At 38.5% G+C, this 15,896-nt stretch overlaps 2 protein-coding genes across 3 annotated transcripts; one reads left to right on the top strand and one right to left on the bottom strand.

The window, feature by feature from the left end:
• The first annotated feature begins 50 nt into the window (after positions 1–50).
• Positions 51–1,898, top strand: LOC131317699 (transcription factor bHLH13-like). The gene is made up of 2 exons (XM_058347267.1): positions 51–347; positions 1,142–1,898. The coding sequence occupies exons 1-2, from the start codon at positions 99–101 to the stop codon at positions 1,526–1,528; spliced, it is 636 nt and encodes a 211-aa protein (XP_058203250.1). The 5' UTR covers positions 51–98; the 3' UTR covers positions 1,529–1,898.
• A 7,991-nt stretch (positions 1,899–9,889) lies between these two features.
• LOC131317698 (lipase-like) lies at positions 9,890–15,896 on the bottom strand. 2 transcript variants are annotated; one of them, XM_058347265.1, is made up of 11 exons: positions 15,740–15,896; positions 15,575–15,644; positions 14,446–14,525; positions 13,249–13,314; positions 13,100–13,147; positions 12,920–12,987; positions 12,698–12,770; positions 12,450–12,611; positions 11,683–11,877; positions 10,665–10,753; positions 9,890–10,371 (listed from the first exon to the last, which is right to left on the bottom strand). In XM_058347265.1, the coding sequence occupies exons 2-11, from the start codon at positions 15,639–15,641 to the stop codon at positions 10,152–10,154; spliced, it is 1,068 nt and encodes a 355-aa protein (XP_058203248.1). In that variant the 5' UTR covers positions 15,642–15,644; positions 15,740–15,896; the 3' UTR covers positions 9,890–10,151. The 2 variants fall into 2 exon arrangements, with proteins under 2 accessions (XP_058203248.1, XP_058203249.1); XM_058347266.1 differs by having other exon boundaries at positions 15,735–15,882.

Genomic DNA, 15,896 nt, shown 5'->3' with positions numbered 1-15,896 from the left:
TGCGGGTGTCTTTATTGTACTGATATTCCCTAACAGCCACGTTGTGAGGCACCAAAATCACAACCCCTCTCTCTCTCTCTCTCTCTCTCTCTCTCGTTATGTTACCAAGTTGTGGGAAACGGAGAGAACGAGCAGGAGACGAAGAAGACCACAAGGGAATGATTATCATGGAGAAGTCTGTAATTCATCCATTAATGGCCGCCATTGACGGAAAGGGTTCGAGCTTGAAGACAGGAAGAGCAAAACTCGGAAGGATCGAGAGTATCCACAAGGAACGAGAGAGGAGAGGGAAAATGGCGGAGATGTTCTCCGTTCTTCAATCCATTGTTCCTAGTATCTTTCCCAAGGTAAATCGATTAGTTTTCTCTTCATTACTATTTAAATTCACCAATCGAGAAATCCGTAATCCTCTGTCAACATTGAAATCGAAACAAATTCAATTGATGATTTTGGTTTTCTGGGTTTTGGAGTAATATGTGCGTGAATTTCCTTCCATTTTAATTCACTTTTCCCTGAAATTCGAAGTCCTCTGTCGTCTGAACACGCAGTTTACATAGAATTAATGGACGAATTCGTCGCTGGGATTTTGGAATTTCTTCGTTTAAGTCGATTAATGGATGATCTATCAATCTAGTTATTTGGTATTGTTGTATGTGTGTTCCTTTCATGTCTTCTGAAAACGTAAAATCTCTTTCAGATTAATATGGATTTGATGCACTATAATTAGTGCAGATAAACAAACTAAATCGCTCGAGTTTGAGCTCCTGTTCGCGGGCTAAAAACTCGTCTGACATAGATTTGTCACTTAAACAAAACGAGGTTGAGCATTTTTCGAAGCTCGTTAAGTTTTCGAACGAAACTAGTACTTGGCTCGTTCGACTTGCAATGTTTACAAAAATCAAGTTACTCGGCATCGGTTTGTGATCATTTCGGTTAAAACTCGTTAAGTTTTCGAACCAAGCTCAAACAAATTCCTATTCGGCTTGTTCGACTAATCATGTTTAACAAATTCAAGTTGCTCTGACATGGGTTTGAGATTGGTTTGGTCAAAGTATGTTTGAGATCAATTCGTTTAACAAACAAATCAAGCTCGAACACATTTTTCAAGCTCGTTAAATTGCATGAGTGTGTGCAATGGCAGGCTACTAGGTCGAATATTGTTACGGAAACAATTCAGTACATTCAACGGCTCCAGGAAGAGAGAGACAGATTAGAGACTCTGAAAAAGTCACAAGAATCAACGGCGGTGATGCCAACTCTCACTCAATGCACCCACAGGAGGGACTCCGCCGTCAACGTCACGGTTTCTGGAAAAGGCGTCGTGTTCTTCGGGATCCGGACAGCCGCTAATCGCCGTCATTCAGTGGTGGAGATTCTCGGGGTGTTTGAGAGGCACGAGGTAGAGGTGTTGGCGGCGAGCGTTTCGGTTAACGGTCAGCAGCGCCTGTTGAATTTAACAGTGACGGCTTTTGTTGGCGGTAACGGAGACGTCGTTGAAAAAATCAAGAGGGAATTACTAAATTTGTAATTGCTCGGTTTTTATGATTTTTGGTTAATATAGGTTTTTTCCCCTTTAGCATTTCGGATAGGGACATTTTCGTACCTGGGTTTTTAATTTTCTAGCAAAAAGGATAGATTAATTCATTTGATAGAGGTGTTAAGCGCGGATGCAAAGGCGACAGTTGGATGTAACGGTGACGGCATTGGTATGGGGGTAACGGGGATGGCATTGAGAAGGTCAATAGAGAAATACTGAATCTAAAGTAATTTTGAATTTGATAATTTTTTTTTTATTAAAGATTTTTTCATGATTTATTGTTTTGGACAAAGGCTGTTTGGTATTGGAATACTCCATTGTCTAGAATTTAGAAGTGGAAATATTATGTGTTTTTAGGACTTCTTTTTTTTTTTTAAATCCGCTTTTTAGTACTTATTAACCATAACCATAAAGAGAATAACTTTTTTACGGAGCAACCGTAAATAGTTATTTACAGCACCCATGCAATCTCTGTCGTCCAAAAGTATTTTGGATAGTCCGAATGTTAATGGAACTTTTTTGGGAAAATAAATTTTTTTCTGCTTTTTCCCAAAAAAAATTCATTAAAATCCGGACCGTTGAGAACCCGAGAAAGTTTTATTAAAATCCAAACCGTCGAGAACACTTTTGGACGGTCGCAAGTGGTTGCTGCTGCAAATAGCTAGTTTAAAGCTACCCAGTAAATAAGTATAATCTTAACCATAAACACCTGAATAATTATTGAATGGTCGTAGAAATTAATCTTCGACATTTCTCCGACATAAAATGATTGCTACATTTCTCCACCGTAAAATGATTGTTTTCTCTCTCTCTCTCTCTCTCTCTCTCTCTCTAACAAGGTGAGAAAACTCATCCTATTTCGCTCTACCTCACATGACCACAAAAATGGGTTGTGGGAAATCAAAGCATGAGGCTGCCACTGGGAACACCATTGCCAAAACCAAGAGACAGAAATCAAAGCATGATGATAGATCATCATCTCAACGACGTGAAAGCGAAAACAAAGGTGCCAATCCAGAGGAGGTGCAGAACCGAGAAGCCGAAACGAAGCATGAAATTGTTGCAAATGCAGATTCAAGGGAATCGGGGGATGAGAAGAAAATAGAACCAAGTGGACAGGAATGGATTAATGGTACTTCTTCTGGCGACGGTATGACCGTCGAGGCCGTAATCTCCGACGGGATTTCTGGAAGGACAGAGTACTATTCTCCAAACAACAAGGATGGTGGCAATGGGGAGCGAGTAAAGAATCGTGTGGAGGAAAAGGTATCGATTGAATACGAAATTAGGGAGATCAAGAATGTTTGTAATTAACGGGTCGGTTACGCATTTTTTCGTTTCGTTATTTTGAATTGCATTCATGTAAATTCGATGTTGTATTAGATTTTCTTCTTTGTGTTGTTCTAATTTTATCGGATATCCCCGATGGGACATTGTATAGATTTTCTTAACGCTGGGAATAATGTAAACATGGTCTCATTTGAATATATCAAATCTTTGTGACGTTTTACTACATCTGCTTGGTTTCAGTGATTCTACCCCTCTTGACCTTAGCCGACGAGTATCAAAAAATACAAGTCTACAACCCAGATTCATTTTTGGACACGCCGCTAAAGCCTTAGATTTCTTTGATCAATTGGCGGAAACTTCACAATCTTGGGTTTTATGATACAAATTTTGAAGATGCCAGCTTAAATGCCAGGGAAGGGGTAATTGAGCAATTCATCTTTATTGAAGGTGTGAACCCATTGTTGTGATAGGCATAAAACTGACCGCGGACAACAAGCCTGGTTGGCTCGTAATTCGTTGAATCATTCCTTTGCTGTTGAAGTGCGTGAGGCACGCAGCGTCTGTTTCCGAGCCAAGGGTGGTAGCCCGTCGGCTCACTAAGCGTAACGACTGTAATGTCCCAAGCCCAAATGTCCAAGTATCGGCTAAGTTATCGCGTGGAGGGATTTGGCTTTAGCGATCTTTGATTTACTAATTGCCATAGGTTTCACTCAAGGAAAAAATTCTGTTAACGATTCAAATCGGTTTTTATCCTGCTCTGCTCGGCCATAGCCTGCTCAATATAACAGTCCGCTCAAACTAGGAGTGCCCTGTTACGCCGGATAATCACGCGTCTCAAGATATACATAATACATCCCAAGCGTTCGGGCCTCCCACCTCTCAATTCTTATACATAAGGGCTTTAGGAAAGCTCGGGCTATTTTTTGATCGGCAAAGGCAAATTTTTATTAATCACTCGGAAGGGTACATAGAGAGGGGGAGGATGCATCATTCTTAGAACATACATCCCAAAAAATGGGATCTATGGCTAAGAAAATCGGCTAAACAACCAAAAAAATGTTGGAAAAAATGCCTTCACTTACTCCACAATCTCTTCCTTCTCCATAAACTTCATGTTGGAAAAAATGTCATTGCGAGCTTTCTATATTGACCATATTACTGCCAAAAAAAAAAAAAAACATACCTCACAACAAGCTTTCCGGCCCAAGCCTCTTGAATGTTCTTGTGAACCACCATTTTGCCAAAATTGGAAGAGGAGGAGGGCTAACCCAAACATTCTCCTAATAGTTGCCCAGGCTTTTGGAGTATTCCTCAAGGTCAAGCGTTCAATCCCCACAAGGTGAGTACCCTAAAGTAAGTGGGGGGTCGTGACTGGTGTGGTTGCGATAGCTCCCCCGGAGGTTTGGGTTGCAGAGTCGGGTCCATTTAGTGGTCTGGCTCTAAGACTATTCCCCTGTTCCCCCCCTCCTCCCCCCCCCCCCCCCCCCCCCCCACAAAAAAAAAAAAAAAAGGAACCTTACTGGAATGGGGCCTAATACCTGATCAGAATGCTTGTTTTTCTCCTTATAAAAAAGAACATGGTCACGATGGATCAAACCCTCAAACTCACTTGTATATAGAGTATTCGGATTAATTTAATAAAACAAAAGACAATTTAATTAGAACGGAGTAAGTATTTTGAAAAAGTTACGGCTTCAATGATTTTGTGCAAGTGTCATCAGAGGCATTGTAAATTTATGAACACCAAAAAATAGTGTTCAATAGTTTTTTTTACTAGTATATAGGAGTATTATATTAGAAAAAAAAAAGATACTTCTGTATCCCATTACGAAGATTAGGGTTTGACAAGACTATAAGCCGGCCAACCAATTCCAACCGTTGATCTCTATCTTTATGCATCCCAAGTACCAACACTCATTACCAAAAAAATCTCATCTTTCCTCCCCCCAACCACAAAGTTCTCTGTCTTTCTCAACTATTCCCATCCATCCCTTCGAAATTTCATCTCCCCCAATACTCCCTCTCTGTACAAATAACCCTAGCCTTTTTCAATTCATTCATGCCTCAGAAATCTCTCCCTAGCGTAAAGGTCTCCACTTGCTTTTAGACCTCCTAAAGAACCCCTCCCCTCTCTCTCAATTCCTTATTTTCCCCTGAGTTTTCCTGAGAACGATCAGAAGGGGAACGATGAGATCTTCACTTGCTTTTACAGAGATCTCCCTTCTCAATTCCCTATCTTCCCCTGAGTTTTCCGGTGAACGATCGGAAGGGGAATGATGAGATCTCCACTTGCTTTTACGAAGATCTCCCCTCTCAATTCCCTTGCTTTTAGATCTCCTAAAGAACCCTTCCCTTCTCAATTACCTATCTTCCCCTTCACAGAAGTAGCTTTTCTGTGAAGCTTTTCCTCGACGAGACGAGACGAAGACAACGGTGCAAGTACGATGACGATCCTACGAGAGGGTGTATCACACGTGCTGCCGGAAGTTGCGCGGGTGAGATCTACTCCCACCCACGCGCATCACTTGCGTCACTCTCCCCCTTTCTCACAGAATCTCGCCGTTTTTGGTGAGAAACGGAACTGAGGTGTGAGGGGGTTCCGTCTCCCTCCTTCTCTCACCCTCTCCTACTCATCTAAGTTCAGTATAAGTTAATGTGTATTTCAATAGATGTGGTAGACAGCGACTATGCCTGTATATTCCGAAATGCAGCCAAGAACATTGCTGCTATCGGGGTATTTGTTGGTGTGGAAAATTTGGTGCTGGGGTGGTATAGGGGGGACGATGAGAAAAAAATATTGTTGTCAGATGAATGGAGAAAGCTAAAGTTGTCCAAGATTGAGGATTCTACGAAGGAGTTCAAGGAGATGAATGCAACTGCGAAGATGATTCTTGAAGAGATGAGAGTGTGTAATAAGAATGCAGAACAAGACAAACTGTGGTTATTCTGGGGATGAAAGACAGGTATGACTTAATTCACCATGCTCATGTCTTGTCCTTACTTTATTGATCCATCCGTTTGCTGATCCCACCCATTTTCTTTTCAGGGGTGTCTAGAGTGACTTGGACTGAAGATCCAAACACAACCTTAGAGCATCCGCAATGGGAATAATCAAAATCGATAACCAAAATGTGCCACGTCAGCATTTGATTATCCATTTAGTTCATAATCAAACCTAACAAACTTGATCTCCACATTGGTTATTTTTGTATCAATATAAAAAACCCCCCTACAATACGCAATGCATCTATGTCCAATTGCAAACGAGTTCCAATCAAGCACCCGACCACACCAAATTATTCGTCTCGATGAGACGATTCTAATGTGATGTGTTTTTTAATTTTTTAGTTTTGAATTTGGTTATTGGATTTGGTTATTGAGTTTTGGTTATTGGTAAAAGTTGTTAAGTTTGGTTATTCAAAGGTCAAAATTTGATAAGTTGCTAAGAGGTTGTTAAGTTTGGTTATTACAATGTGAGCACTTTTTTGAGCAAACATTGCTAACTTTAGCAATCTTTTAGTTTTGATTATTACATTGTGGATGCTCTTAGATGTTTTCCTTCAGAGAATACAAGTCCTATCTGAATGGGAAGATTGTTGTGGTATCCATGGGGCATGGTTGTCGTAAATGGATATGCTAGTTTACACATGTATATCCCTTTTTAGTTTGTCTACATAGCTAGATACATCGTGAAGGAATTGGAATTGATAAATCATTAGATCCAAATAAGTTTAATTCTTTTACTCTATATGCAGCAGCCCAGCCAGCATGGTTTTATGGTGTTGTTAGTTGGGCTCCTCTAGTTTGTTTTAAGTAGAAAAACTCCTTGCGTGTAATTAGTTCTGGGTAATGAAAGATCATATTAATATGCACAAAATACCCAAGTCTTTGCATCCATACATGTATGCACCCGCCAGTGTTTCTTTCTGCCAACCATAGTAGCCATTCTCGGCATCAACCTTGGTTGCAGTTTTTCTTCTTCAATTCTGGAATTCCATCTATTCTATCCATTTCGATTCCAAATGTTGGTGGTGTTGATTTGCTGGTTCGGGGAGAGTCCAGAGTAGGAGTTTTAAGGTAAAATGGCATATTTTTTGGCCGCCGAAGATAAGTATCCAAAGCTTCTTGATACAATCCATCTGCTTCCGAGGTGAGGGGCCACGGACATGAACTAACCAAGCATTAAAAAGAAGCCTAATATTTTGCTAATATCGTACTTTAGCTCTTGTAATGATTTGTGATTCAATCGGCTTTCAACAGGATAAAGAGGACAAAAGGGTTATACGATTTGTCTTGCTACAGATTCTTTGTTAACAATGTTCAGCTAAAGCCCTCTTTTTCGAAAACAAAATACCAAGAATAAATAATGAAATTCTTAAGCCTTCCACTGCATGTCAACCTAAAATACGTACATACCAAACCAAACGAAGCCTTAAGTCTCAATCAATTGGGGTCGGTTACATGAATCCTTTTTCTCCATTGAGCTCTGTCAATACATACAAATTCAAGTTACTTTTACAATTTATGTTACATTAGCCCTATTCGTTTTTAAATCAGACGAAAATCATATTGCAACACCCTGGGGTCTACTTTGGTTTTTAAAGGTGTACTCAGGAGGAATGATCACAATGGTGAATGTTAGTTTGATATCCAATACGAATAAACTATCTTTTAGAGCTGTGCTTTTGTTTTCTATTTCACGAATCGTTGTTAAATCTGCTCTGATACTATGGAAGACTTTAATATGTATCACTGGCAACATATATCCCATTGTTGTTCTATCTGGGAGCGTGGAATTAACCTGGGTTCCAGAATGCAAGATGATCTAAGGTAAAAGTTTTTTGAAGTTTCAGATGACATGCGCCGATTTTTCATTTATGAACTAGAATTTGTTTGGGTTAGGTACAGCTACTTGAGTAACAGACAGCATGTTGCTTTTTAAACCATGTGTGCTATTGTAGTTTTGATGTTTGGACCACTTTTCCCCGTTGATATTGCTTATTAAATCACTGTTTGAGTTCTTGATAAGATCAAAGGCTAAAGAAAAATGGTTTCTCAAAAGTCCACAAATGACATAATCTGATTGGAGGCCCCAAAGAGCAAATGGTTAGAACAAGCTTCAGTATGATCAGATAAAGACGATTCTTAACCTTTAGCCTTTATGAACTAATAAGTAAATTTATTGGGTATTCTGAAGATCTTAGAGAAATTTCTATGGAAACCATGTCAGTCCCATGACTACCATCTTTCTATTCCTTCATGGATGCGGGCAAATGTAGGCATATGGATTTTTTAGAAAAAAGATATGAGAGATATAGCCGTAGGTGTATTATCAAAAACACGCAGTGACATAGGCACTTGAATATTAAATACCGTTGTTTTTTGGTAGTCTTAAAAGTCCAAGGAAATATAATCCTAACTTTCTTTTGAATTTGTTTGTATTCTTTGTATTTATCTTCACATGCTATAGTTCAATTTTGTTAGCACTGACCTGTATTCCTTGGATAAATGAGAACCACTAATTTCATTTCAGCGTAGCTAAAGATCGTCTTATACTTGCTGGGGAAATAGTTGTGCTTCATGTCGAAGTAAGATTCTTCCTTTTTCTTCCATCCATATTTATTGTAGCTTTTTCCATAATCGTTGAGATGTATCTCGATGTTCATTTGGAAGTTTGTCTCTTGTGAATGTTGAACATAACTTTGCTTTGTTTTCATGTCCAATGAGAATTATAACCTGTTTTGGAAAGATTTGCTTCCCCTTTTTATTATTTAAGCACTGGAAGTTCATTGTTTTTCAACTTGACTGTAGAATTAATCTTGTTTGTGAAACGCATGAGTTTTCAAAGCCCATCAGGCGTAATAGCCATGCATTCATTCATTTTGGTTGCAGACTGATGTCGACAAGCTTGTCCATTGTACCTTTACAACTTGAGACACTACCTCCTCATAGTTCGACACAGAATGCATACTTCCTTATGTGATTACTGATTAGAATGAAGTGCAATTATCACTCTGTTGAAAGTTCTCCGATATTTATTGCCTTCCTTTTTATCCATTTGTGTACTGCTCCCACCCATTCTCTCTTCACAAATGGTACAAACCACATGTTCTTCTCTAGAACCAGTGTTCTATTGTGTTGCACTTACACATACATATTTTTCAGTCTCGGTCTCTAGTGCTTTCTTTTTTGAAAGGGTCTCTAGTGCTTTCACTATCATGGGTTTTGCGACATTGGGTTGTCCATTTGATTGTTCTTATCTCCATCTCTGTTGTGATAGCCATACAAACTTAGAGACTCTCTTACTATTTTACTCAAAACTGTTGATACATCAAGCATAAAGTTTCAACAAGCTCACTCGGTAAAGTTAAAAAAATATATCTTCCTGTAATAGTTTTGCATTGATATGGATATTGTGTACACGACCATACGAATGGACTTCTTGAATTTTATGTGAACCATTTTATGCTTTTGGTGTCTGTTCACTTTCAATAGCATTTCTTTGCGAATGCATGGATTAATCAAATGTAGAACTGATTGTGATTGTTTGCCTGTGTTTAATTGTCCTTGTTTTCAGGTGGGTTCTGGAGTGACGGTCGTGTTGGAGTAATGGATATTAGAACAATAGTACTTTTAATTTATGTAGCTGAAGAATCATGTGTTCGGCTTTTTGTTGTCAGATATTAGTGGATATTAGAGGTACTTTGTTGATCGATATCCGGGCAGTGCTTTATGCCTGGGGAGAGAGGGAGGATAGGTACTCGATGGGAGATCGTCTCTCCTTTGAAACATGAAATTTAGATCTAATATCTTATTAGAAACAACTGATATTACAACTTTTGACCAAAGAAAGTATTCCGGAGTGTTTAGCTCGAAGCTTAAGGCTTTAGGTAATTGGTAGCATAATAACTCGGTAAGAAGATCGATTCACCCTGTCGGTGCAAAATGTTTTACCTCAAAAATATTTTCCTCCTTTTTCTAGCCAAACAATAGAAAATGGGTAAAATATTTTACTTCCAAACAAACGGAGCTGTAACACACAAGATAGTTCACCCATGGGAGTACCAAAAATACACATATTAATACAGTATTCCATTGGTATTACATCGATGATAAAATTCCTTTCAAAAAATCACAATGAATGAGTACGGTGTACAAAATTCACGAGCAACATTTTTTTCCCAGGCCACAATAAGTATGTACAGATGCACCATCCCCCAAATACGACCGCGCATTTTTACCTGTCGACTACATTTTTCTAAAGGGTGCTCCTAATAAAGAAATGCTAATTATAATCCACCCAAGCAAGCAGCAAAACCATAATCTAAATAAAGTTGCTCGAAATTCTTGATTCTGTTTTCATTTTTACTAGAGAAGAAGAAGGATCATCTCTGGACAAGATGAAATTCCCCTCAGCATCTTCCACCTGATATGTAGCAACGTGAGGATCCATCACGATTCGGCACGAGCCTTCTTCTGTCCTGTCTCCTAGTACAACACCGTAGTACTCCAAATGATCCCAAATGCTATTTCCCATCACTGACCTGCATAATTTACGGAAAAACAAAAGGTACAGCAGATTTAGATAACTCATTACGAAATTTCCAAATGTCTACAAATTGAAACGTCGTCTCAATGTAAATGATTCATATGCAACCAAGAAGACATAATGATTAAAGAACATCAGGTTTCTTTATTCTAACCTCACACAGCACCAATCCATCAATATAATCTTGAAGATTTTAAAAAAGTTCCGCCTTTGTATAGATCCACTAATAACATGGGTTATTCCCGTTTCGTGAATGTTAATACGAAGCCTATAGAAGGGAACACGTACCTGCTACAATCCGGGTCTTCGCCACTATCATCGCAGACCTTCTCTACTGGATAAATTAAAGTATCAAATCCTTCCTCATAAAGCCACACCTGAGGTAAGAGAAAAGGAGTGTAAGAGGTAAGAGAAAGGAGTGTAATCTCTTAATACGGTTTAGTGGAGAAGAATGCTGCACATGTTGATAAAGAACGTGCATGCCTGCGAATTAAAATTTTAAAACATTACTTTGTTATTCTTCACTATTATTTTTGGCCAGACACAATCGTTCTTTTAGAGTATATAAATGGTTTCATCTTCAGCTATAAACCTTCTAGGTTTCAAAGAGTTCGGCTCACAAGAGCTTCAACTCATAGCCATCCTTCTTCAGTTACAACTGATATGGCATAATGAATATTATAATCACTCATAAGCAGATATGTTTCGAATGACTGGATGAGCGATTCGAGGAGACCAATGCTATAGAGGAGAACGAAAAAGTGACAAAAGAAGATAGCTTGTTTGGTGCTTTTTCGCCGCAACAGTATCAAGAACGCTTGTCCGAAAACTCGTTTGGTTGACGGATTTCCAAACGTGTTTATAATGGATCTTAGGAAACGAACCCATTCTTAAGAGAACACTGAAACTGGTGAATTCATATTCTTAATAACTACTCCGCCTAAAAATGAATACGATAAGAGATCAATTTTCTGGAAAGGTGTTTGTAAAACTTGTTCTTGAAACCACAGTGCCGCTCAAGGATTATCAGAATTAAGAACTCGCAGAACTTCTCCCTGTTGTTTAAGTTAATTGTGTTTTTCACAATCATTAATGAATTTCTGTATTAGAAACAGTCAGCAGAAGCTTAAGGAATACCTCCCTAACATTTGAGATTGATACTTGTTCTTTTTTGCATAAGCTGTTCTGGAACATTCATGAATTCCAATATGTTTTCTATCATGTTTACATGATTGAACTTATAACTGGATAAGAATCTAGCAAAAGGCTGTAAAAGTCAATTTAGGATGCGAACTGAGAAGATTACCTCTCTTGGGAAGTGATGGTATGTCTTCTGTGTCAAACGAGGATAATACGGCGGCAGGTGAGGGACAATATCATGTTTATTTGTGACTCGAATTGTATTTGGCACAAGTTTGCTATAGCGAGATGCGAAAGCAGTATTGCCAATACGAGGTTGTCCAAATGTCACAACCTGAACATTGTGGATTTTATAATTGACCTGGGAACAAGAAGATAATCATTCAATACAAGATACGCAACGGTGTGCTTGAAAAACAGCAGGCACAGTCTAACGACCAAATTGTCAAATACAAGTGATAAAGTATTGCCTGTGAACACATGAATGAAATACAGCAGCACTGAACCAAGAAATCAACTCAGGACATCATTTGAGATGGCTAAGTCAGGAACTTTTGAAACCATAGACACAATTTAAAGTGCAAAAATCTGGTGTCTTAATGTTAATATTACCAAGTGAGGAAAACAGGAAACATGCTCATACGGTTGGAAACACTACATGCTACATTTTAATAGAAAAGCTACAGCAATTACTTAACTGAAAAAAGCAGCGTAAAAGCAAAATGGCTGGTTTCAAACCCGCCCTATGCTATCTTAAATGATGCACCACATTGTCCATTGTCTCTCCATTCAGACATAGAGAGCAGCACGAGTACTATAAATGCAGAAATAACAATGGTGGTAACTGAAGCCAGTACTTGATAAATCATGCAAAGCAACAACATAAGCAGAAGATGAATAAAGACTAATTAGGAAAGTCTTCCTTAGGCTTACTGCGAGATCCAGAGCACAAAAGGCAGCCATAGCCCCTCCCATCGAGTGTCCTGTGATCATAATATCAATGTCGCCATACAAACCCTTTGCTCGTTTAATAGCTTTTAAAATTCCAGGTTGTATGGTTGTGTCATGGTAAGCAGAATAAAATCCATGGTGCACCTGAAATAACACAAAAGCAACAGAATAAAAGCTATGAGTAAAAACTATTACTCACAAACGCATATAAAAACTTAATACAAACACACCATTGCGTCAGGCATGTCAGGGTAATCTAAGTCGAGCTGCTTCCAGTACAGGTCTTCAATCCAGTTCTGTATGCTGGACACATGCAGTTCATTTCGCAGACACAGATGGACACATGGGGAAAAAAAATAACTCCAGATTACAAAGTGGAAATAATTCTGATATGATATCCAGGGTTGGATCTCCAAAACAAAAGGAAATATTAACTCTTAGAGTCTTCAAACCTGTTTCCCTGAGTGCCTCGGAATGCAATCACAATAGCATTAAGATTTGGTGCCACCCCAACAAATCCCTAAATTGCATATAAAAATATATGTATCATCAGAGAAGATCCATGCTTCTTTTCCGTATGCTAATAGCTAGTTTTTTTTTTTTTTGATCAGCAAAAGATATGACAAATGAACCTGTAAGCAGCGCTGGACATCTACAACCAGCTCTATCATTTCAAACCCCTGCTTCCAAAAAAAGCAAGTATCAATGTATATAAACAAGAATTTTGAGTAGCATAACCTGTTATCCTTCATTTGAGCTCTTCATCCAATAATAACAATACCTCAGTTAAATCACCACATCTTGAGCATGTCCAAGTAACTAAATCCGTCAAATCCGACAAATACACCTGCAATTTTAAAAGTTTGAGATATCTTGCCTACTACTGGTATTAGTTGGATGGTTTTGAAGCTATAGCAACATCAATTAATCTTAACGAAGCAGCTACTAACATTCAAAACCACAAACATGAGACACTGGTCATCAGCTCCTATCTCAAGGACAAGGCCCCTAGATGTCTGATTTGCACACTAAGGTTAATCGACTTTAGAAAGTTAACTAAAGTCGAAAGTTTTAAATTATAGTATGATTACATGTTTCTAGGATATAAGCACTGATATTTCTTGTATTGTCACTGTTATCCAGGGTACCATTGTTAAGTATTTACTCCTCAACCGAAATGACAACATGTCAATGGATAGTGGCAATGAAAGGGGGGAAAATTAACAGAGAATGATCACAATTGTCAATTGGAAGTTGAGGTTGTAAAAGTGGAATAAGTAAGAGGAATTGTCCAGGATGGTTTTCACATAAGCTACGCAGGCTAATTGATGGATCACTACTCAAAGTTAGAAGCTCTGAGCGAACACTAACAGCAGTAAAGTGGTCGAAACAAAGGGTTGTTTTTTTCAGTTCTTGCTCCCTTCTGTACTTCTTCATTCTTTCGGAAATCTTAAAACAGTACTTGCATAAAGAAGGAAAAATTTTGACGGAAGGACAAGGAAGAGAATAAGAAGCATTATGCTCAGATTCAACTCGCAATAATCATCTCCAGATATTTCCTTCCCGAAGAAAATACCCAACACCTTGCAAGAAAAGTTCACTCATGACCTCTTCATATATCTGCTCTAGTAATGGCTGATTGGATTGCTTGCTTCAAATAAACTTGAAAAGAGATGGAATTGCAATCCTCATCGATTAAGATGGATCAGTTAACAATCAGACAAAGACGATGTAAGATTGGGAAACAAATATTCTAAACTCTTTTACTTGTAATGTTTTGTGCAACTAGACTTTGCTGCTATGATTTTTAGCTTCTTGACCACTATCAAGATTTGTTAACGCATAGAACTAAAACCCAAAGTTGTAACCGAGGTAGATTCAATTGGAGGGCGAGGGGATGAAAGATTCACATGCTATGAAACCTTAAAACCCCCCTCCCCACCCATTATGTCTCAATTTAGTTCAATACAGAACTTACAGCAGAAGCATATTCCACCAATATTGTTGCAAGAGTGTGATTGTAAACAGCCACATTATCTTTGTGCTTGACCTTGATTTCTGCAGTAAAGAGATGTATGATTACAAACACAACAAAATAAGCCCAAATGTATGAGCAGCTTTACAAATTTGGGTACACATAAAACAGTACATTTTTAACTCAAAACCGGGAGACGGAAACAATAGAACTCCTCCAACTAAAACCAGTATACAGCATATCCTCGAGCCCAACCAAAAAAAAAGTAATGACAGGAGGTAATACGTATATAGCTTTGAATGCTATTTTGAAATGGATTTCGTGCACTACACATGCTCGTTTGTGTGCATACCAAAAGAGAAGTGTACATGTGTATTCAAAAACAGAATTCCTTCCAATTATGCAGGGATGGGGAGAAGCACGTGAAATTCAATTCATTTACGAAAGCAAAAGAAACAATCATTGCATTCATCATTCAACTAAACAAACAGATGATAGGATGCCCAAAAAAATGATGATGACGATAAGAGCCATACCACCACTCAACCAGAGTTAAGGGGGACAGATAATTAGGTGCATGTTTGAGTCACGAGTCTTGGTTCAAAGTGAAAACCGGAGTTTTCCATAAACAAGATGTACTTGAAGGGCTGTCCATTAATAAATAACACAGAGAACACAGCCAGAATAAATTGAGATACAAAATCAAGTACCATAGGCAGACATTGTTAACTATCCAGTCTGCATACCCAAAGAGATAACAACTGAACAAGTTCATTCGCATCACCCTATGGAAATGTTTGATTGACCGGAGTAATAATGAAGAAAAGTATGTAATTTCATTGTAAGGGCATTATTAATACCACATCCCATTAGTGGAGTTCAGACCCAAGTCACACAATCCACGCCTGTGCATAAGCGGGAGAGCAAGCATGAAAGTGTCTTTGAATCACAGCTCAAACTACTAAAATCCACTAGGTTTTTTGAAGGATTTAGTAAGCCTCAGACTTCACATCAAAAAATGCAAACCGCCACTCATCAACTTCAATTCAATATAGCAACCCAAAGGAATGGGCACATCCTGACATAGTAATCTGTCTCGCCCCATACCAAAACCAAACACTTTATAAAATACCTCTACAGCTAGAAGCAGCAAACAAGCTTATCAAAATTGCAACTTTTATCCAGCTTGTCTGCTTCATAGTCTGCCCAAGAAAAAAAAAAACAGAAAACATAAATCAATAAGAAACCATATCTTATTGATTTTAAGCAAAATTAAGCTAATTTCGCAATACCGTACAATAGTAGCTCAACTTCGACGGACGTCGGTGCTAAGCAAACGACGGCGGATGCAGCAATAGAGATGGGGATGGAAAGGGGAAAAGAGTTCCAAATTCTCGTAAATTCATCTGGGTCTTGTTTTATGTTCAAAAAAAATTCTGGGTCTTGTTTCTTTG

The sequence above is a fragment of the Rhododendron vialii genome, chromosome 2a (assembly GCF_030253575.1).
Source record: "Rhododendron vialii isolate Sample 1 chromosome 2a, ASM3025357v1".
Classification (NCBI taxonomy): domain Eukaryota; kingdom Viridiplantae; phylum Streptophyta; class Magnoliopsida; order Ericales; family Ericaceae; genus Rhododendron; species Rhododendron vialii.
Note: the sequence above shows the minus strand (reverse complement) of the source record. Positions and strands in the feature narration are given on the sequence as shown.